A 22821-nucleotide genomic window follows, 5' to 3' on the forward strand; every position below is an offset into this window, starting at 1 on the left:
TATGCGCCGCTGGTTTTATGGATGCAAGTTGAACTTTATTTCGCACCGTACGTAGCCAACCGCGCTAATCGGAGGTGCGGGTGGGGGCGGCTGGGTAGGACAACAAACTAAACACAAAAAGCAGTTAGGAAGAAATTCGTTTTCGATATGGATTTAATCGAGGGCGACTGGAACGTGGCGAGTCGAACCCGGGCTCTCGGCGCGGGCTGGCTCAGCCTCCCTGACCCCTGGGGCGATCGCCGTCCACCTCCAAAATAACATCTGGATGAAAAATGAGACGTGTCGCTCAGTGTAGCGGTGAGCGGTAAGGTTATGGTCATCACTAGGTTTTAAGTTTTAAGTTGAGGACTAGGTGTGTAAGGTTCTGCACAAAGTGAGAGCTGGAATTACGTCAAAGGCTCGCTTACGAGTAAGCAGTCTCTTCTTAACACACGAGTGGCTCTCGTCTTTCCTGATGACTCTGCGCCATGGGTATAAATTTCACATTTGCGCTATTTTCCCATGGATTTTACTTAAACATTGTCATTGTCTTTTGCATTTTATTTTAGTATACAGTAATTTGATACATATGGGGCTCTGGCCTTGCCGAATTATCCGATAACCCGAATTGTGTACAATGGTACTCCCTGTCTCCCCTGCCCCAATGAACATTTTATTCCAAATTTGTTTTCCAAAAATTATTTTCCAAAAAAAAAGTAACACTTACCATCGGCAACCAGCACTGCAGGTGCATTGACACACCTGCATAAATTATATCCAAAACTATTGATTTGTCCTGCAGACTCGGGGATTTTATACTTTAGTCCCTTTCTATTACTTCTTGATGTAGGCGTAGACGACATTTCTGAGAGGGTAGGCTTGCACTATCGCTCACCACGCGCGCCGCCACCAGACCAAGTAATTGTTTTGCTTGTGGCGCGCGGCGTCGTTCCACGTGTCTGCCGAAATTGGACCATTCGGTCCGGCGATTTGGCTCGTGGCGAATTACTGATGCTGTATGTATGCCGTAAGCGCAGCCGTGCCGAATTATCCCCAATTACGAATGATCAAACACTGAAATGACGAGGTTTTACTGTACGATGTTTTGATACCCTCTTGAGTTTAGGTGATGTTACACTTAAAAATAAATACGTTTTACACCAGGTTGGCTCCGCACGAAGTTTGCACGCTCATTTCCAGCATGCCGGCGCCGCGACGATGAGCCTCGCGGTGACCCATGGCCAAGATTCCGACCAAAGCCGCCGCGCTTCAGCTGTGATCCCTCTCCCACCAACACCCCCTTGCACGCCAGGTCGTGAAGCTGCACACTAAGCTCGGCATACCCATCCCGGAGCCCGCTCAGGACAGCCAGCCCGCCGCCGCCGCCACCGCCACGGCGGGGGCAAAGGCGGCCTCCGCAACGGCCAGCAGTGCCGCGGCCGCGACGGTGGCGGCTAAGGGAACGCCGGCGTCCACGCCGGCCGCGGTCACCGCCACTGTCGGCGCCGCCGCCGCCGCTGCGACTGTCGCGTCGCCAGCAGCTAAAGTGTTGCCCAAGAAAGTGGCGACCCCCAAGATCACGTTTGTCGGCAAGTGTCTCGTGCGTGTGTGTTGCGTGTGGGTCAGGTCGTTGAGCGGTCCCTCGTGTTGGTGGTCATAACGCTGGGACGTTCAAAGAGCCGCGCTGCGACGTCGGAAACTTCTCCAGCGCGGTGGAAATTCCACGGGATGACACGGAACGTTCTCTAGAAATCCATAATTGAGGTTTTTTGGGTTAGATCGCCACCACCCGACACAGCCAACTAGTAAGGGTTGTCACGTAGACAGAACGTGCCAATTCGTTACGAGTACAGCACTGACCCCGGTGTGTTGGAGAGCCAAGCTACAACATTTACAATCTGCGTACGACGTTTCGACCAGTAATTACAATTTGCTTCATTCGGCCAGATTTGTGGAAAAATCCTATTTCCTTCCTTAAATAGAGGGGTCGATGTGATGGCATCACTTGTGAGCATTTCCTGCGTGAAGTGGGGTGGGGGGGGATTAATGAATGCATAGGAATACAATGGGTATCCATTGTCAGTTGGGTTATTTATAAGGTAATCAAAGTATATTATGCATGGACATTATGCATGCACATTGAACGTGTGCATTCTGTCGATTGTGTCTGCTAAAATAGCCGAATTGGCAAGTTCTGTTTACGTGACAAACCTTGCCAATTGGATGTGTCGGGTGGTGGCGGGTTTAACGACACATATTTTTACGCTATCTAACCCAAAAAACTTGTATTATGCATGATATTGGTGGTGAAAGCCGATGTGTTAAACCGTTTTCTAGAAAGTAACTTTCGTCTCCTTTGCTTACTGCATTACGCTTTGGAAAAGCCCCGTGGATATAGCCATTCTGCTTCCATAGGAATGTGGAATTTCCGCCGTTGACTTGGTCGCCGCCGATAGGGATCTGCGTTTTTCCAACGCTTGTTTCGCTATTGGGGGAAGCCGCGAGTCGTTGTCTGGCACGCGTTCATGCACAGCACTTACGTCAATGCACTGCTGGATGAGGGTCCTCAAACAGTTCCGATCACGTGGGTTATTTGCCATAATAGAGGTTTTTTTTATGGGGTTAGATCGCTTAAATATAAATGTGTCATTAACCCACCATTAGGTGAATACAGCCAATTACTAAGGTTTGTCATGTAAACGAAATCTGAAAATTGGTTACTACTTCAGCACACCGGTCATGAGTTGGAGAATAAACCCACACACATTTACAATTTGAGTACCCGTGACATTTCGCTGGCGATTACAACAACAACAACCAGCTTCATCGGGCGATATGCCAGAATCGCGATGGTTATATTTGGCCATGCTCCACCACGTATGAAGGCGGGGAGCGTAAACTTGGGAACACGACAACGGACTGCTGCACCGCTCTCCGCTGACATTGTACGTACATACGTACGTTATGTTTAACTTCTTTCGCACCGCGGTATGTAGCCAACCGTGCTAATCGGAGGTGCGGGTGAAGGACAACAAACTTTAAAACAGATAAAACGCAGCTCTAAAGAATTGCGTTTTCAAATTGACGCAGCCTACAACCTAGGACGTAGCCAGATCTGACGACGATGACGCCGACGATGACCACGATGTGGCGTCCGCGACATGGCGCGCGGGGCAGGTGGCAGCAAACTGCAGACGACGGGCGGCAAGATGGAGGAGGTGAAGGTGGCGGAGGTGAAGGCGGCGGAGCAGCCCATCGTGTGCCAGGGCGAGGAGGCCGTCGAGTCGTCACCCGTGCAGGACGTGCTGCCCGTGGGATATGACTACGTGGAGGAGGTGTGTGTACGCACGTAGCCTTCATGTTGCGTAGCCTTCATGTACGTACGTGAGTATGTTGAGCATGTAGCCAACCGTACTCAACGGAGGTGCGGCAAATCACCGGAATCGAAAAAAATCCGGGGACGAAATATAGTCGTTCTTGTAAAGAAATTAGTTTGTCTATAGATGATGATTTAAAAGTTGCATAGCTCCAAGTGGCTTCCTAATAACGGAAGGAAGGGCGTTGCAGATGGCCGCAGTAGCGCATCTGAAAATGCCACGCGATGCAGGGACCAGCGTCGTTGTTAAAAAATATACCGTCGGGGCAAGTGCTGTTAGCGAGTAGCACCTACGAAGGCCGGCAATGCACACGAGGGGATGGGTGGCCAGCCCCGAGTCCGGCTACCTATGTTACACATTGCATCAGGTACTCATTTAAGGCTGAGTTGACCTAAGGGAGGCCCAGGACCAGTTCATGTAATAAACCACTGGTGTTGGCTGTGAGCAGGACTCCATCTTGGGTCGCCGGGTTCATAGCGTACGCTCTAACCGCTACATTACCGCATACGCATGAGTCCGCGACCTGCAGTGTGGTGTTTGTGGGTGATGGTTAAACTCGTTGTCCTGCGTGAGCCTACACAAGCCAGTCTGGTAGGCCCAGCAGGGGTGGGGGGGGAAATCAAAACGTTCGCACAAAAAAACAATAAACGTAACAAAAGATAACTGGAAACGCCAATGGTCGCCCTACGCAGGTCTGCAATGACGACGGGCGAGTAATCCGATTCTACTGCAAGCTGTGCGAGTGCAGCTTCAATGACCCCAACGCCAAGGAGATGCACCTCAAGGGGCGCCGCCACCGCCTACAGTACAAGGTACACTGGGGCGCTGGGTACGCGAGGGCGCTGGGTACGCTGGGGGCGCTGGGTACGCGAGGGCGCTGGGTACGCTGGGGGCGCTGGGGGTGGCCGGGTGCGCTGGGGGCGCTGGGGTTGCTGGGGCGTCGGCACGGCCCAGGGCCGCTCCCCGTGGCTTTTCTCCAGTTTTTTTACGTCAAAAAAAGCCGAAAGCCAAAGTGTTTTAATGCGTTTTGATTTAAAGCTTTCGTGACTGCAGTGATTCATATTCTTGGTTCTTTCGGTAAAGTCACGTTGAAGGTAAACAATTAAATAATAATGGCTTAGCCATCATTGGAAGGATTTGATAAACCATTTCGGGTCTTAATTGATTGTTCACGCTTACGGTGGCTTTCAGACAGCATACATTAATTTTTCGTCTCCCCCCTCTTTTCCGAACATAGATGGACTCGTGCATCTAAACAAACTGTCAAATCGCTATCCGTGGCGCTAACGCTTAAAAATAAATAAATAAATACGGGCCGACACTTCTTTCAAATGTTACTTGTCGTTGGTTTTCACACCTGACGATGACTGTTTGTGTTGCAGTCGAAACGTCGTGAGAATTTTATTGTTTTATATATTTTATTATTTTATTGTTTCCCTTCAACGTGACTTTACCGAAAGAACCAAGAATATGTTTTAATGCAGTTGATCATCCATTATCCGGCACACGATTATCCGGCTTCCAACGTTATCCGTCGGCGAAATCTGCAAAACCGCTCCATAGGCTGTACACCAGTCCGGTGATCAGTACTATGTGCGTGACAAAAAAGTAGCTATGCTTGATTTCAGTGTCAAATATATACAGTGCATTATACACTAATACAACAACTTAAACAATTAAAATGTTGCACGTATATACATCACCCCATAATGCAGAGTCTTCGTTGGAGTGGTAAGTACTGTACAGTAAATACGGTAACTATTTGTATGTCTACGCCAATTTCATTTAGTAAACATTTAAAACACAAAAAAACATATAACAACGCCTAAAAACTTAATGTCATACAATAATGTGCAAAAATCTATTTTAAATAATGATGTCGCGATTATCCGGCATTTTTGAAAATCTGCCACCCCCCACGAATCCGCCGGATAATCGATGATCAACTGCGTGACACTTTTTTGATTGGCTGTGTTGGGTGGAGGGTTAGCGACACACATTTCTGGATGTTGTAAGTACATATGTTTAACTTTTTCCACACCGTACGGAGCCAACCTCGCTAATCGGAGGTGCGAATTTCTACACGACCTAACCCAAAATATAACAATTGTGAAACGTACTCCCCCAGTCCGTCGTGTTAATCTTATCTTTGGGAGGCGCACATGCTGTGATGAATCGATGCAAGCCTGAAACTGCTACGACTGCTACATTGTATCATCATTATCTCTCTCTCCCTCTCTCTCACTTTCTCTCTTCCCGGCTCTCCTCCTCCGCCGGCCCTCCCTCCCTCCCTCCCTCGCCCGCCCGCCTGCCCCCGCGCTCAGAAAAAAGTGAACCCGGAGCTGCAGGTGGAGGTGAAGCCGAGCATCCGCGCCCGCAAGTTCCAGGAGGAGCGCGTGCGCCTCTCCATGCAGAAGGAGGAGTACTGGCGGCGGCGTGAGGAGGACGAACGCTGGCGCCAAGAGATGAGGTGAGCGGCGACAGCGGCGACTGACTCACGGTCACATTCCAGTTTTCCCCATCTTAGCCAGTGCACGGCCCGCCCGCTCACCTGCCCGCCCGCTCACTCAGGCCGTGCGCGGCCTTCTCTCACAGGCGCTACGAGGAGGAGTTGTACTGGCGCCGCGTGGAGGAGGAGGGACCGTACTGGGAGGAGCGCTGGCGCTTCGACGGATTCCCGCCAGGACCCATGCACCGCCTGGGTCCCCCCATGGCCCCCCCGGCTCCCATGGTGGGTGCTTGCAAATTGTATCGGGGGAAATGTTGATTCGGACGGGAGGAATTCGATGGGCTACGAAGCCCTTTTTCACGGATGTCCAGTAAAGTAAGAGTCGACCCCGGTCTCGTGAGTTCTCGCGTCGATCCGGGAGATGGTTCGGTGCAGTTTATTTTGAAGTGCCCTACGAGCCAAGAAGCTCTTAAATCGGGTTCCATCAACAAAAACATCACCACCGCAGCAAGTCACAGTCAAAGAGAAATTAAAAAAAACAGCGAGCAAATCATGATGCGCTGCCGTTGTGCCTCGCCGCAGGCGATGCGCCGCCCGGACTCCCTGGAGGACCGCCAGGTGATGGGGAAGCACACGCTCATCTACCCGACGGAGGCCGAACTCTCGGCCGTGCAGAACATCGTCTCCCACGTGGAGCGCGCCCTCAAGCTCGTCTCCGTCCTCTACAGCCTCCCGACCGCCACCGCCGCCACCGCCGCCACCGCCACGGCCGCTTCCACCGCGCAGGAGAGCGCGTGAGTTACGAGCGTGTGCACCGCTTGTGAGCACCATGGCGGCGGAGTCGCGAGTGGGAATCGACGCCAAGGGGGGAGCCGTACGGTGGCCACCTCCCCCCGCCACCTGACGGGTTGGCCGCCGCCGCCGCCGCCACGCAGGATGACGCGCGAGTGCAGCGCTGCGCGTCGGGCAGTCGCGATAACAACTTCTTCCCCTCTGCATTATTCCCACCGGGGTGGCTCGGTTGTCGTTTTTGGAATCGATGAAAGTCGTAGAATGGACGATCGAACAGAGTTCTGTTTTAGTCGCGGTCGAACCAATTGGGCACGCGCGACCGCCCGTGACGGCGCGGTGCCTTCGATGGCGGTCGGTCAGCGCCACCGTCTGTCGCTTGTGATACGCACCTTGGAACCCGTCGCCTCCTAATCCGTGCGCACGCCGCTCCCACGCCGTTGGCCGGCTCCCTCCCCCCCCCCCCACCTCCTCCCCGGCGCCTGCAGCGCGCCGCCGCCGGCCGACAAGTCGGATCCTCCGCCGCAGCGGCTGCTGAAGGGCGTGATGCGCGTGGGGCTGCTGGCCAAGGGGCTGCTCCTGCGCGGAGACCTCAGCGTGGAGCTGGTGCTGCTGTCCGTGCAGAAGCCGACAAAGTCGCTGCTGCTGCGCGTCGCCGACGCGCTGCCGGCGCAGCTCGCCGTGCGTACCCCACCGCCCACCCCCACAACCCCCCTCCCTCCCTCCCTCCCTCTCTCTCCGCACACGCACGCGGCGACGCATGCAAGCACCCACGCACGACCTCCGTCGATTCGTGGGGTTATGAGACGACGGCGAGAGGAGACACAAACAGTGACCGTTCTAGACTAAGACTCAAAGTCTTAGCCTAGAGCAGCAGTTCCTAAGCGTGTGGTTCTGTAGAACACGGTGGTCCGCAAATTGTATTTGAGGGTTGACAGTGGCGCGCCGGGTCTAGAGGGGTCGGGAACCGCAGGTCCGGTGAACAACATTCACACCTCACCGTGTGGAATTCACGTCGTCTCTTCGGCCGGAGGAGTCGAGCAAGAGTCGAGCAAGAGTCGAGCAAGAGTCGAGCGAGAGTCGAGCGAGGGTCGAGCGAGGGTCGAGCGAGAGTCGAGCAAGAGTCGAGCAAGAGTCGATTCCGGATGCGGGTGGCGCACGTTGTTTGCCGCGTTGTTACGCATCTCTCTTTGATGTAGCGCTCTCGACCTCTGACCCCGGCCGCCCCGCCCCCACCCACCCACCCAAACCGTTCTCCGCACGACGCCGCCAGTTGGTGACGGATAAGAAATACGAGGTGACAAAGAAGGTGGACGAGGCGGCGGTGTTCATCAGGGCGGTGGGCGAGCCCAAGACCGAGGTGATCGTCCACCTCACGTCCCCGGACATGCGGGAGCTGCTGTCGGACACGCGGGACAAGGACGCAGGTCGGTGAACCCCGTCGGCGTCCCCCGTTCGTTGTGTGCGGTCTCGCAATCCGAGCAGAGTCGATCCTGGTCCTCGCTCGCTCGAAAAGACTGTCTGGGAATACCCCCGATGCTGTAGGCCGTGGGATGTGTGAGGTGGCCAAGAGATGGGAGCGCAGCTATCGATAATTATCGAATCGAATCATCCGTGCGGGGCTTTTGAGTGTAACCCCCCTCATATGCGGCGTGGGTTTTTGCCGGGCCCTCCGGTTTCCTCCCGCACAAAGCCAAACGCTCATTACTGCAATTGGCCAAACATGCCAAGGCAGCAGGGACCCTCCCGACAAAATGAAAACGCCTGGATGTTGAATGCAGGCGTGGTGGCATGTAATCTCGCCAACTGCCACACAGGCAATTCCGGGACAGCCCTGGCTCCGAGTGTGCGTGCGTGTGTGTGCGTGTGATCACGTGTGGTTCGCGCCACTGTGTGACAATTACCGGCCATGGCTAACATCGGTGGTCATTTTTGGAACCTGTCCTGGGCCTTTCGCCTAAGTTGACACAGCCTTGAATGAGTACCCGGTGCGCTGTTTAAATATCGCCACTGGGAAGACGAAGGTCGGCCGGGCCCGCGGTGCTGGCTTCAAAACACCCATTGTCGTGCGCCGTGCCGGCCTTCATAGGTGCTCTTGGAGAACACTTGCCCCAACGGGCCTGCGTAGGCTTTACGGGTTATCTATGCGTCTCTGTGCGTGTGTCTGCATGTCCGCGCCTGTTTGTGTGTGTGTGTACGTGCGGAAGGTCCGGGTGTGACGTTACTTGCCTGCGTAGGAGTGGCCCGCCGTGGCTGTGAATGGCACATGGCGGCCCGCTTCTACGCACACGTTCGTTCTAGCGGGAGGGTTTGTTTTCTCCGAAATTCCCCCCCCCCCCGCCCTCCTCCCTTCCCATCGCCCCCCCCTCCCCTTCACACAACAACCCCCCCCCTCCCCACCCCATCCATCTGGTCGATCCACTTTGATGAATCTGTGTTCAGCTTGCAGGTGACCAATCAGGAGGCTCCTTGCTGCAGACCGCTCCGATTGGCCGCCGCTGCTGCTGCACTGTGGAGGATTTTTGACCAATCAGTCACGAGCTTCCACAGGGCGTTACTGCCACTATTGAGCCCCCGTGCCAGGGAGGGCGGCGAGCCTGTGCCGTGGGATGGTTTCCTTGGGCCGCTGGACAGTGACAGTGACGGACCAACTCCACCAGGGACCATAGACCCCAGACTGAAGCCCCCGCCTCTGACGGCCTCTATAGGGCAGCGCTTCTCAACTCGTGGGCCCCCCGGGTGGACCCCCCACTCCTCCCCCCACCCCCCACAAGGCCGTGGGAAGTGGTTAACAGAACGGTTGCAGAGATGCTCCGATCTCTTTCACAAAATGTTCTGAGTTTTGCTACCCATTATGCAGCTGATTTAGTTTACTGAAGAGGAAGCAAGTTTATTAGCTTTTATTCCAATTATTTGGTGATGTGCAGAATTATTGACGGATTTGCTGAAGTATTTTTGTTTGTTTATAATTTGTACAGCTTTCCCATGAACTTTTTATGGCACTCTTAGGGTAGTTTTAATTTGGAGAAAATATCTCATTGTTGCATGGGTGATCCGTGAAAATCATTTCAGCATTGAGTCATCGACACTGAACTCTGGACTGACTGACGGCGCCCGTCTTTTGTAGTCTTTCGACAATGATAGACCGGCACGCAAATTTTAACACCGTACTTTTTAGCCGTCATCGAATGCCCGCGTTTGACACACTTACACACGCACCGCCTTTGCCTACGGAAACTTTCCCATTGCTCAGGCACGTCGCTCGTGCCCGCTTTCTAGACCGACGAGCTGCCTCCGAAGGGGGTGGGGGGGGCGGGGCAGAAGCTCCACTTGGGAGCCACATTTCGCTGTCGCTGACGTTCAGCGATTCCCGACTGCCGAGATCACGACAGCCCCGTAAAAAAACACCCCAGGGAACTGCCGACGCGGCTAAGAGCGACGAGACGCGACGACGATAACAAACAAAAATAGCCGTTTTGGCCAATGGGAGTGAGGGTGGGGGGAGCGGAGGGGCCCTCTCGTCCGTGGCCTGGTGGTTAGTGGCGCGTGAGCCCCTGTCCGAGATGCGCTGGGTGGCTATCCGCGTACGGGGGGAGGGGGGGGGGGGGTAACGTCCCTTCCCCGCGGTGGTGTCCCGAGCCGTCCGGAATTACGGGGCGCCGCGCGGGGAGTGTCGCCAACTTTGACGTCCGATTTAAGAACGATCGGTGACGATGATGAACAGAAGGGCGGTGGCGTGGGGCCAGGAAGAATGTCGGCGTTTCATCCCCGCCAGCCTTCTTCAGGACCAATATCGTCCTACAGCAGAAGGTCATTCGGTCGAAACGGCGGCATCCTTTTACCTGCCACCGCCCCCCGGCCCCCCCCCCCCCCCCATCTCGCGTGTCCGCACATGGCCGACTTGACTTTTTTTTTGCGGTGAAACCCCCAAAAAAAATCATTCTTCAAAATTCGACCAAAAAAGAGCGCAAGCTCCGCGGGTCCGCGCGTCGCGCCCGTAATTCCGTACGCCCGTCCGACAGTTCCCGTTTGCAGAAAAAAACAAACCCCCCCCCCCCCTCGCGACGGGATGTTTCCGCAGACGATGCCTCAAAAGTCAGAACAAAACTCTGATGGCAGTTGAGTCTGCGGCGGTAGCTTTTGCTTTATGTTTTTTTTTCGTCCCGACGCGAAACCGAAAGAAAAGCAGAACTCCATTATGCCATATTCTTGTTTGTTTTTGTCGGTAAAGTCACGTAGACAGAAAATACAATAAAAATAAAAGGTAATAAAATTAATCAAATGAAAAGAATAAAAGCAAAAAAAATCCACGACGTTTCGATCGCAACGCAAGCGGTCTTCTTATCTTCTATTTTTATTTTCTATCAACGTGACTTTACGGAAAGAACCAAGAAATATGAATTCCTGCATTATACCAACTGGTCAAACACCCGTCCCTCACCAAGGCTGTGCACAATCCGTTTTAGATGTAACCACCGGCACGGCGAAAGACCCCCCGGACGTCTTGGACAGGCAAAAGTGCCTTGACGCTCTGGCAGCCCTTCGCCACGCTAAGTGGTTCCAGGTTCGAATTCCGTTTCTACTCCTGTGGCCTTATGAGCGCATTCTATCGCTAAGAGAGTAAAGTAACAGAGAACATAATCGTTTAAAACCAGACACACGCGCACTCCGATTTTTGGGTTTTTCTCCCCCCCGCCACGCCCACCGCCAAAAAGATGTTTACACGTGGAGTAAACCCCCAAGCGCGTTGGTGCCATCCTCCTCGCTCATTGAGAATGGAAACGGTTAAAAGTGTCCTTGCCGTTAAAACCGGGTTTGGTTTCCCGTCGCAGGAGTCGTCATACCTGTCAACCCCTTAGCAGTGCCCTATCTTATTACAGGCCAATTCAGACCACCTTATTGGTCACCCCGTGCCCCTTTATAAATCTCAACGTTCATCCTACAAAAGTCACCGTCACAAGGGAGAAACGCAAACAAATAAACACAAACAAATGGACCAAAAAAAAATGTTTCTTGCCCGTATTGAAACGGCTTTACGCCGTATGGACCTCAAGACTCAATTTGCCCGTCCAAGAATACGGCGTTAAACCGTATGGGTTGACAGGTATGCAAAGTGACGCGACGCTCGAGTCTGGCGCCCACCTGGCTCACTCAAGGACTGTTTTATTTAGCGCGAAGGTTTTATTTGTTGCAGAAACCCCCGTAAATTCAGGTGTAGCGGTCCCTTCCGGGTTAGGCTGAGCGTTCAGCTTCTGCCCGCGCGCGACTGCGGGCGTCTTCGGCGGGCGAAGACGCTCGGGGTCGTGCGTGGGGGAGATTCCGAACCGAGGCCTCGCCCAGGGAAGGCGAAGCTCGCGAAAGGACATTCGGTTGACTGGACATTACTTTTCACCCCAGTCGCGGAAGGTCCCTTTGGCTCGAATTCGGTCGACGGAGTTTGAAGTAAAGTAAACGCTATCGTCGTGCAAGCTTTTAGATGTGAACATTTGAAGCCGAATTGATTGCAACAAAAAAACATGAAAACCCCAAAAATTGGATGCGCGTTAATTGTTGTATTTAAAGAAAGCTGTTTTGAACCCGTTAATGTCATTAAAAAATGACCAGAAAGTAAATCCAGTCCGTAGAAACTTTGACTAAGCGTTGATGTTAACCATGCTAATGATAAAAGAGTGAGTTGATGTTAACCCTTGTAACGAGTAAACCGGAGCCGGCTGTCCCAACCAGTGACACTGCGACGCTCCGCTGTGCAGCAGATAACGACGAGAGGAAAAAAAAAAATCTGTTTTTGTTCCTTATCGAGTGGAATGTTTTATTTAATTTCGTTTTATTTTGCTAATTTCTGGTCATTGTATGTGCCAAATCCTTTAGCTATATAGTCGTTTTTTCCCCCATGGCAATTTTTCATAAGGCTGCAAGCAAGTAGCCCAGTGATTAAAAGCGCGCGCTGCTTCTCTACGTGCGTGTTTATATATATTTTTGCTTTCTTTCATTTGACCTTCAGTTTCTTTATTCGTCTTGCGATACTTAAATCTTAACGTGACGGCGCGCAGTCTTTTTTTTTCGTGGGGTTGGCGATCGGCAGCAGCCGGCATACACAGATGAGGAAACGGTGCACCAGAAACGGAAGCACGCGTTTTTATGTTCGTGAAACCGGCCGCTTTTACAAAAGTTTAATTTGCAATGCCCCACCACCAGCTACGTAAAAAAAAAAGAACAGACTAATTTTTAAATCCAGCGACAGTCGGCAAACTAAAACCCCCCCCGGCCGGCAACAGCCCCGGATCAATCCGGCATCGCACTCGGCCATTCAAACGTTCCCCCCCTCCCCTCCGGTTTCTACACAACAGAGATGGGTGGATCATTGGTTTCGCTTGGCCGTGTTAAAGGAGCCGTCGATGCTTCCGCCGGATCGTCCGGCGTGCTTTTGCTAAATCTGCCGAAGCGCGCGTTCTGGTGTTTTCTTCCGGAAGGACCGGGGACAGCCAGTTAGCCGGATAGCCACACGGCCAGATAGCCGCACGGCCGTACGGCTGAGTGGCCGGATAGCCCCACAGGCGGGCGAGCTAAAACGAGCTCTCGCCTAAGAGGCTCCGCCGGCTGCAGCCGCCACCGCCACCGCCACGAACACCAGCGGCGAGAACGTCGGCACGAGACCGCCGCGGCGGCGACGCCGCGGCAACACGGCCGGCGCGGAGCCGCGGGGGGTGCACGCCCGCCACGGCGCCGTTTGCGACGATGGATTTGTGTTGTTTGTTTTTGTTGTTTTTGTTTTTGTTTTCTCGTGTGCGCGCTTCTTTGCGTTGGGTGGCGCGCCCCCCCCCCCCCCCCCCGCTGTTCTAACGACGGCGACAGGCTAGGGCCACGGGCCTGCAGTCGTGCGTCGTCGTCATGCGCGTCCTGCGCGACCTCTGCCGCCGCGTGCCCACATGGGGGAGCCTGCCCAGCTGGGTGAGATCTCGACGACGACGGTGACGACGACGATGACGATGACGACGGCGATGACGACGACGATGACGATGACGACCGGCGCTTGACACCAGCCAGTGGGAGGAGGGGGGTTACACCTGGATCTCTGGCGTCTTTTTTCCCAGTATTAAAACAATGAAAACATAAGAGAACAGGCTTTACTCTTTCTGACAAAGCAGGAGGTTTTTGGGATGTTTAAAGAGTGTTCGACTTTACGGGCCTTGTCTCTGCAGTGTTCGCCTTTTGGCGTTGTTCTCTGTCCTAACACTGGCGAGACAAGGCCATTAAGAAGGTTGTCCTCTGGCGTCGGCCAATTGGTTTCAAAGACAACGCATATATTACCAGAGCATGTTTGTTTGCATGTTTTGCCACAAGTACTGTGCGGTTGATGCAGACTTGATTCCTTGAAATCGGTAGATATTTGGATCTCAACACCTCCCGTTGGCAAAGCCTCTTCTTATTTTTTTATTTAAAGCTTTCGTGACTGCAGTAATTCGTATTCTTAGTTCTTTCGGTAAAGTCACGTTGAAGGGAAACAATAAAATAATAAAATATATAAAACAATAAAAATTCTCACGACGTTTCGACCATAACACAAACGGTCGTTTGTGTTATGGTCGAAACGAACTAAGAATACCTCTTCTTATTTCTTTCATTAAACTCTGACTTCGTCCAGAGCCCACAACTCCGCAGAGGAGGGTGTAGTAGGAGGGGGGGGGGTGAAGGGAAAATATATAAACATGCTTACTCTTTGAAATGATCATTTCCGTTTGAGCTCTGTAAGATTACTACCTCTACTGGGTTAATGTGGTAAAGGCGCAGGCCTGCAGTTGCCGGCTGCCACCACTGCTGGTACAAGGGCCTTGAGGGAGCTGTGGAGAGGGGTGTTTGCGCGGCTTTGCCACACTGGCCCAGACATCTTAAAAGACGTGACATGCCACTTTGCTTGACCGTGGTGAACCCATTTATAATTATGTTAATTACCTCGCTTGGTATGAAGAAGGTTGTGGGGTGTCGATGCCGACCCTGACGCCTGCTGTATATTTGGAGTTTGCGTGGATTTTTCTCAGGGTCCTCCGGTTTTTTCCCGCCACATTTAGAATCAACGTCGTGCATTGAGAGTATTTTGCTGCTATACATTTCCACGTGATGTGCGGCCAGGTTGTTGCTGAAAAAGAGCTAGTGACCATTCCCCCTAGGTCGACTCGGCCACAATTGAGTACCCGGTGCGGTGTGTAAACATCGCCACTGGGGAGACAAAGGCAGTCGGGCCCTCATAGGTTCTACTTGCAAACAGTACTTGCCGCAGCAGTCTGTTAAAGCTACATGGGGGGGATCTTTGTGAGTGTCTCCTGTGTCTTCCCGTCGTCTCCCCAGGCCATGGAGCTTCTGATTGAGAAGGCCATCAGCAGCAGCGCGGGGCCGCTGAGCCCCGGAGAGGCCCTGCGCAGGGTCCTGGAGTGTCTCGCCTCTGGGATTCTGTTCCCCAGTAAGTGACTCGGCTCGTGTCAGCGCCAACCCCCCACGCCCCCCCTCCCCCCCCCTCAAGCCCCCCCCCACACACCCACACCCCACGCTACGTTGACCGGCCATGACGCCGCCGGCGGCCTCATTGTGGTTCTCTTGCGCGCAGACGGCCCGGGCTTGTACGACCCGTGTGAGAAGGCCCCCACGGACGCGCTGGCACTCATGACCATGCAGCAGAGGGAGGACGTCACCGCCAGCGCTCAGGTACCGGGCGGGGGGCGGGGAGAGGCGGGGAGAGGCGGGGAGAGGCGGGGGGGGTGGACAGCGGAACGGCGGAGGTGCTAACGGCGGAGGTAGTAACGGCGGAGGTGCTAACGGCGGAGGTAGTAACGGCGGAGGTGACGGTGCTGATGTACTGTACGTTGAATTTTTTTCGCACCACTGTACGTAGCCAGCTGTGCTAATCGGGGGGGGCGGGGGGGGGGTGGAAAACAAACGGAACACAAAAAGTAGTTCTTAAGAAATTAGTTTACAACCTAGATGATGATGATGATTTGAAAGTGCATAGCTTCCAATGGCTTCCTAATTTCGGAAGGAAGAGCGTTTCAGCTCAAAACAACCTTGGTCTTCAGCAGCTGCAGTCCCGTCTGCCCCCCCCCCACCCCCCCCCCCCAGACGTCTGGTGTACAGGGTGCTTAAAAAAATGTGTTAACACCTATATGGGACTATTGTTTTTAATGGAAAAAGAACGGATAATGAACGCACTGTAACATGATAACAAATGTGATGTTAATCCCCCCACTTGTTCGCCATCGTTGTCACCGCTACGCCTGGAATCTTCTCCAAGTGGCCTCCAGAGCACAGAGGCGGCAGCACATGTCAGGTGGTGTTGTTGACATTGTTTTGAAGCACCCTGCGTACATACCTTGCGCTCCTCAGCAATGGAGAAGCGCATCTGAAAGCGCCGCGCGATGCCGCGACCGTCTTAAAAGTGAGCCGTGATGGTCACTTGCAGTCCGCCAGTGATGGTGGCGTTGATGCTTTTTGGGCGGTCGTTATTATTGGTGGTTCTAGATTTGAAGTTTTCGTGACGGCAAGGATCCATCCTCTTTGCTTTCTTTCGGTAAAATCAGGTAGGTGAAAAAAAAAATGAAATTAAAATGAAATGAATTAAATCGCGACGTTTCGGGCGCGACGCAAGCGCCCGTCATCAGGTTAGGAGGGCAACCACAGCAAGAAAACAATTGCTGAAATGGCCTAGAGGGCTGCTGCCCTCTTGTGGGCGGGTAGGGTGTTGCAGGGTGTGCCGGGTGGGCAGCAGGGTGACCACCGCCCCCCCCACCCCACCACCCTTGCCCTAGGCCTCCTTCTTGCCGTCCCCATCACCCTCCTCTCCTCCGGCTGCTGCCCTCTTGACCATTTCAGCAATTGTTTTCTTGCTGTGGTTGCCCTCCCACCTGATGACGGGTGCTTGTGTTGCGCCCGAAACGTCGCGATTTAATTCATTTTATTTTATCACCTACGTGACTTTACCGAAAGAACCCAAGGAGCATTATTAGTGGTGTTTGGCAACGACGGAGTTGGTGGTTTTGGCGGTTTGTGGCAGTGGTGGTGTTGCTGTTTGGAAGTTTGTTGGCGGCGGTGTTCGGCGTGATTGACGGTGGTGTCGTTCGCGGTGTCGGTAGCGGCGATGGCGTGAGTGGTTCGTGGCGCCGGACTCGTTGGCGCCCCAGGAGGTTGGCGCTGCGTCCGCGCGTCCGTTCTAACCCCGCGCCTGCCGCCCCCGTGTCCCCCCCCCCCCCCCCCCCCCCCCCCGCAGCACGCCCTGCGCCTCATGACGTTCCGCCAGGTGTACAAGCTGCTGGGCATGGACACGCCGCCGCTCAGGACGCAGGCGCGGAGCCACAACCGCAAGCGGCGCTGCGACGGAGGAGAGGAGGGTGACGGCGACGGCAAGAAGGACAAGAAGGAGGCCTAGGGCATGGGTGGGCGATGGGGCGGTGGTCACCCTGCTGCCCACCCGGCACACTCCACACGCTCTGCCCGCGCCGCCCGGTCCCTGCCCTCGTCCCCCCGCTCCCCGTTTCTCTCGCTCAGTTCGACCCCCGTCCTTCCCGACTGCCATTAATGGCGTCGGCAAATGTCGCTCGCACGGCTCGCTCGGCTCGCTCACTGTGCGCCGGGGTGGACGACCACGGGTGAGGAGGAGGAGGAGTGAACGGAGTGGTGATATTTTATTTTTTAAGGCCGCAGCGGCAGCAGGAGGATGACGGTCATACGAAGGTTTTTTGCCGGCATTCCTCTCTGGCTGCTGTGCCGGTGAGTCGCTCATTATTTACAGTTTCAAAATTGGCTTGGGAAGTCTCGTTTCAGGCAGCGGGCCGCGTCTTAACGGGCCTTGGCATCTGCCGATGAGACCCAGAAGTTCAAAACCGGTCCATGGCTTGCCTGCTTGAAAGGTGCCGCTGGAAAGCATCGGTTCCGGAAGGCCGGATGGGCCGACGTAAAAAAAACAATGCGGAGGAGAATGGACTTCCCGTGTGGCTGCGCTGGATTAGTTACCCGGTTAATTAAGCCTGCGGTCGTCCGCATGTAGCCGCGGTTGCAGAGCGTACGGCACGAGGGCAGCAGCAGCAGCAGCCCTTGCCGTCCGTCCGTAGCTCCGCGCGCTTCTGGTCTTGGCGACGGAGATCACAAATAAAAGGCGTGGGCCCTGGTGACGAGCCACAATCGGGGGAGGGGACCGCGTGGTCGTGTGTGTGTGTCCCCCCCCCCCCCCGATTGCACCACCCCAACCACCCCCCTCCCCCCCCCCCATACACCAACGGCGAAATCGCGGGGATTGCCGTGTCCGGCGCTGCGTCTGCCCGGGCGCCGAGTTCCGGAGCGAAGTCCGTTGGTTCGAGCCGGACGCCTCGGTAGGGCGGTGTCACGCTCCCCTGCGTCGCTCTGCGACGATGCGTTCGCGCGGAGCGGATGCGGTCGTGGTGCGGAGCGCTCCCGCGTGCTCGCTTTCACCGCGACGGTGCCCCCCACCCCCTGCCGTGCGCCCGCCGCCGCCGCCGCCGCCGCCCTCCGTGGTGGCGCGAGTTGGCGTCACACCGTAACCGGTTCACCCGCCGACTTCGGCAGCATCCACACTCGGATATCGGCCGGACTTTTCATTCTAGCTGTACTCGCGCACACACGCGCATACACGCGCGCTCGCTCGCACGCTAAGAATGGTAATGTATAATAAATAAATAACCACGTAAGTTAGTGGAAGCAAAAAAAAAACCCCTCGATGTCTAGATGTTTTAAAGAGATTCTGTAGGACGGTGAGTTTCGGCTCGAGTGAATCTGTGTTACATTTTGTTTCTCATTTTAGTTTGTGGCTTCCTGCCGTGAGACCGGCGATTAGCTGCTTCAGCAGCGCTGCTGCGTAGAGGAGGAGGGGGGGGGGAGGAGGGGGTGGCTCCTGCCACCGTAGAGGAGACCCCCAGCAGTGCGTTAGGGGGTGGAGCGTGACGCAGGGCGGCCCCCCGCCAACCCACCGCCCCCCCCGGTTTCCTTCGGCCGACAAACTCGCAGTGAACTCATCACGTCGCGCCCACCTCTACCAACATTTTTGTTGCGGGTCGGATCTCAAGGTGGGAGCTTGCCGATATGGCCCTGCCAGTTGCACTCCAAGCGTCGGGACAGTTGAGCGTTTGTTCGACAAGTTCTGAATTGGGTTGTTAATTATTCATTGTTAATTTGAACGAAGAAAACCCCCTAAAACCTAACACGAATCTTTTGCCTAAATTCAATCCTGCTTGTTGATCCAGTCCAGGTTGTGTTTTTGATGCTGCTGCGGCTGCTGCTGCGGTTGCGGCTGTTACTGCGGCTGCTGTAGCTGCGGCTGTTGCGGCTGTTACTTTGGCTGCGGCTGCTGTGGCTGCTGTGTCTGCTGTGGCTGCGGCTGTTACTGCGACTCCTGTTACTGTGGCTGTTGCGGCTGTTACTGTGGCTGCGGCTGCTGTGGGCTGCGGCTGTTACTGCGACTGCTGTTACTGTGGCTGCTGCGGCTGTTACTGCGGCTGCTGTGTCTGCTGTGGCTGCGGCTGCTGTTACTGCGGCTGCTGTGTCTGCTGTGGCTGCGGCTGCTGTTACTGCGGCTGCTGCGCGTGCTGTGTCTGCGGCTGCTGTTACTGCGGCAGCTGCAGCGAGAATGGCCAGTGGGCCTACCCAAACACTGCCAGGGCTGGCAGCAAACCGTGGGCTGGATTGATGCGACCCACACCTGGGCCAATGCAGCCCGAGCTAAAAACCCCATTCTCGGTCCTTCTCGAGCGACACGATCGGGGGGGGGGGGGGGAAACAACTCGATTTGGTTGCCCCCCAAGTGTTTTTAAGGCTGCCACTGGCGCGTTGTTCGGGTTCGGTGTCCGACGTTTTTCTCTCCACGTGCCGGCAGCTCTGGGAACGGAATTCGGTTACCCCCCACCCCACCCTCGGGAGCGCAAACGTGGGACGTCGCGCCGAACGGCGCGGCGGTTACGGAGCCCGAAAACGCGGCAGGAGAGGAGAGAGTCGTACAGGACGACCGCGGAGACCGGCTCGTTGAGGCCCAGACAGTGTCCCGCTTGCTCCAGGGAGCTTTGTTTTCTAAGAACGTTGTTGTTCTCCTTATTTATTTCACGTATTTGTGCGCGCGACGGCTTTTACTTTTTTGCCCAGTTGTGTCCAGTTTGTTGACATCGTCGCGAGCGACGCACATGCGTTCCGCGTGTCCCTCAAACTCCACTGCCGGGCTTTATTGCGACTCTCCCTGCTCCACGTTTTCCGCCTTGCCCGAGGCCCACGTGTGGCGGTGCCGCCGAGCGCGTGGCCACTAGGGGGGGGGGGGGGGGGGCCCGCGTCGCGTTGGCCGCGGGCATCGCAAAAACGTGGCCCGGAGCCGCAAGAGCCCCAGGACGTGGCTTTTGAGGACAGCCCGCGGGTGGCTAAATACTGACTTGACCTTGCATGCTTTCAGGCTTTCAAAACTCGCCGCGTAGTAAGAGTTCTTTGTCTTTTTTTATTTTTTTTAGTATTACTATCAAGACGATGCTTGTTGGTTCCAGAGCTCTCCCCTTTTCCTCTGTTGTTGAAGGTTAACGCGATTGCAACACCTTAGTTTGTGAGACAGACAGGACACGGGGGAAGCCGCGTGGCTTCCGTGTACAAGTGCAGTGTTGTGTTTGGATGTCGGTGTCGCCCGATGTAGAATTAAAAACCTCGAGAAATAACAAGTGGACACCTTCAGAGTTTGTGGGGGAAAGAGAGGGAAACCCCTCGGCGGTTTCACTGCAAATTGGTGTCACCGGTCGTCTCATTCGCAGTCTCACTGGTCATATCGCTGTCTCACTAGTCATATCACTGTCTCACTAGTCATGTCGCTGTCTCACTGGTCATACCACTGTCGCACTGGTCATATCACTGTCTCATTGGTCATACCACTGTCTCACTGGTCATACCACTGTCTCACTGGTCATATCACTGTCTCACTGGTCATATCGCTGTCTCACTGGTCATATCACTTTCTCATTGGTTATCACTTTCTCACTGGTCATATCACTGTCTCACTGGTCATACCACTGTCTCTGGTCATATCACTGTCTCACTAGTCGTATCACTGTCTCACTGGTCATACCACTGTCTCGCTGATCATGTCACTGTCTCACTGGTCATATCACTGATCATATCACTGTCTCACTGGTCATATCACTGTCTCACTGGTCACACCACTGTCTCACTAGTCATATCACTCTCACTGGTCATATCACTGTCTCACTTGTTATATCACTCTCTCACTAGTCATAGCACTGTCTCACTGGTCATACCACTGTCTCACTGGTCATACCACTGTCTCACTGGTCACACCACTGTCTCACTAGTCATATCACTGTCTCACTGGTCATATCACTGTCTCACTGGTCATATCACTGGTCATACCACTGGTCATATCACTTTCTCACTGGTCATATCACTTTCTCACTGGTCATATCACTGTCTCACTGGTCATACCACTGTCTCACTGATCATATCACTGTCTCACTGATCATATCACTGTCCCACTGATCATATCACTGTCTCACTGGTCATACCACTGTCTCACTGATCATACCACTGTCTCACTGATCATATCACTGTCTCACTGGTCATATCACTGTCTCACTGGTCATATCACTGTCTCACTGGTCATACCACTGTCTCACCGGTCATACCACTGTCTCAATGATCATATCACTGTCTCACTGGTCATATCACTGTCTCACTGGTCATATCACTGTCTCACTGGTCATACCACTGTCTCACTGGTCATACCACTGTCTCACTGATCATATCACTGTCTCACTGGTCATATCACTGTCTCACTGGTCATATCACTGTCTTACTGGCCATATCACTGTCTCACTGGTCATACCACTGTCTCACTGGTCATACCACTGTCTCACTGATCATATCACTATCTCACTGGTCATATCACTGTCTCACTGGTCATATCACTGTCTCACTGGTCATATCACTGTCTCACTGGTCATATCACTGTCTCACTGGTCATATCACTGTCTTACTGGCCATATCACTGTCTCACTGGTCATACCACTGTCTCACTGGTCATATCACTGTCTCACTGGTCATACCACTGTCTCACTGGTCATATCATTGTCTCACTGATCATACCACTGTCTCACTAGTCATACCACTGTCTCACTGGTCATATCACTGTCTCACTGGTCATATCACTGTCTCACTGGTCATACCACTGTCTCACTGGTCATATCACTGTCTCACTGGTCATACCACTGTCTCACTAGTCATATCACTGTCTCACTGATCATACCACTGTCTCACTGGTCATATCACTGTCTCACTGGTCATATCACTGTCTCACTGGTCATATCACTGTCTCACTGGTCATATCACTGTCTCACTGGTCATATCACTGTCTCACTGGTCATATCACTGTCTCACTGGTCATATCACTGTCTCACTGGTCATACCACTGGTCACTGGTCATATCACTGTCTCACTGGTCATACCACTGTCTCACTAGTCATATCACTGTCTCACTGATCATACCACTGTCTCACTGGTCATATCACTGTCTCACTGGTCATATCACTGTCTCACTGGTCATATCACTGTCTCACTGGTCATATCACTGTCTCACTGGTCATATCACTGTCTCACTGGTCATATCACTGTCTCACTGGTCATACCACTGGTCACTGGTCGTCTCACTCTCGTCTCACCGGTGACCTCACTGTCCAGCCAAATGCCGTCGGGCTGCATCGGTTGTGAGGCTGCTCCTGGCGAACTCCCATGGCCCGCACAAAGCTTCATCGATTACAGCGTGGAAGGGCTGGCGGGGTGGGTGGGTTGTCGGGAGGAATACAATGTAAGTGATCGATAGTGGGTGGACACACGTGTCGATATGAGGCCATGTCTGGAGCAGTGGTTCTTCGCCTGGGGTGCTCACAACACGCCCTCGTGACGCGAAAAGCCTTTTCCGAGTTTGTGCGAGACATGGCCCAGATTTGTTTTTTCGTTCGAAGGGGAATCATCAAAATACTCAAATTAAGCTCGGTCACGTCGATACAACTCAACGTCGCTTTATAAAGACCCCTCCCACCAAGATAGCAAGAGCCGATGGAACAGAACAGACACCTAACAATTCTTAATCGTGTTTCGTTTATTTTTTTAGGGGGGTCGACGTCACGCGGCTGCACGAGGTCGTGTGCTCTCTCGACCAATCATAGCCCGCCCTCCCCCCCCGTTCGCGCAACA

The 22821-nt window shown here is 54.0% G+C and overlaps 1 protein-coding gene across 7 annotated transcripts in view; it reads left to right on the forward strand.

Moving 5' to 3' along the window:
* ZFR (zinc finger RNA binding protein) overlaps nt 1-20279 on the forward strand; it is a 31271-nt gene extending 10992 nt beyond the window's left edge. For 4 of the 7 annotated variants that reach the window (XM_076052707.1, XM_076052708.1, XM_076052710.1 and 1 more), the window contains 13 exons: nt 1292-1568; nt 3157-3314; nt 4049-4168; nt 5681-5826; nt 5928-6087; nt 6388-6599; nt 7083-7275; nt 7868-8021; nt 11061-11158; nt 13447-13542; nt 14938-15049; nt 15194-15291; nt 16847-20279. In XM_076052707.1, coding sequence (XP_075908822.1) covers nt 1292-1568; nt 3157-3314; nt 4049-4168; nt 5681-5826; nt 5928-6087; nt 6388-6599; nt 7083-7275; nt 7868-8021; nt 11061-11158; nt 13447-13542; nt 14938-15049; nt 15194-15291; nt 16847-17005 — 1983 coding nt within the window. In that variant the 3' untranslated portion in view covers nt 17006-20279. Of the gene's footprint in view, nt 1-1291; nt 1569-3156; nt 3315-4048; nt 4169-5680; nt 5827-5927; nt 6088-6387; nt 6600-7082; nt 7276-7867; nt 8022-11060; nt 11159-13446; nt 13543-14937; nt 15050-15193; nt 15292-16846 lie in introns of those variants that run through there. The other 3 variants (XM_076052709.1, XM_032975766.2, XM_076052713.1) reach the window with 2 other exon arrangements.
* The last annotated feature ends 2542 nt before the right edge of the window (nt 20280-22821 follow it).

This window comes from Petromyzon marinus, chromosome 57 (genome assembly GCF_048934315.1).
Source record: "Petromyzon marinus isolate PM22_M1 ecotype Great Lakes invasive population chromosome 57, UKy_Petmar_22M1.pri1.0, whole genome shotgun sequence".
In the NCBI taxonomy this organism is placed as follows: domain Eukaryota; kingdom Metazoa; phylum Chordata; class Hyperoartia; order Petromyzontiformes; family Petromyzontidae; genus Petromyzon; species Petromyzon marinus.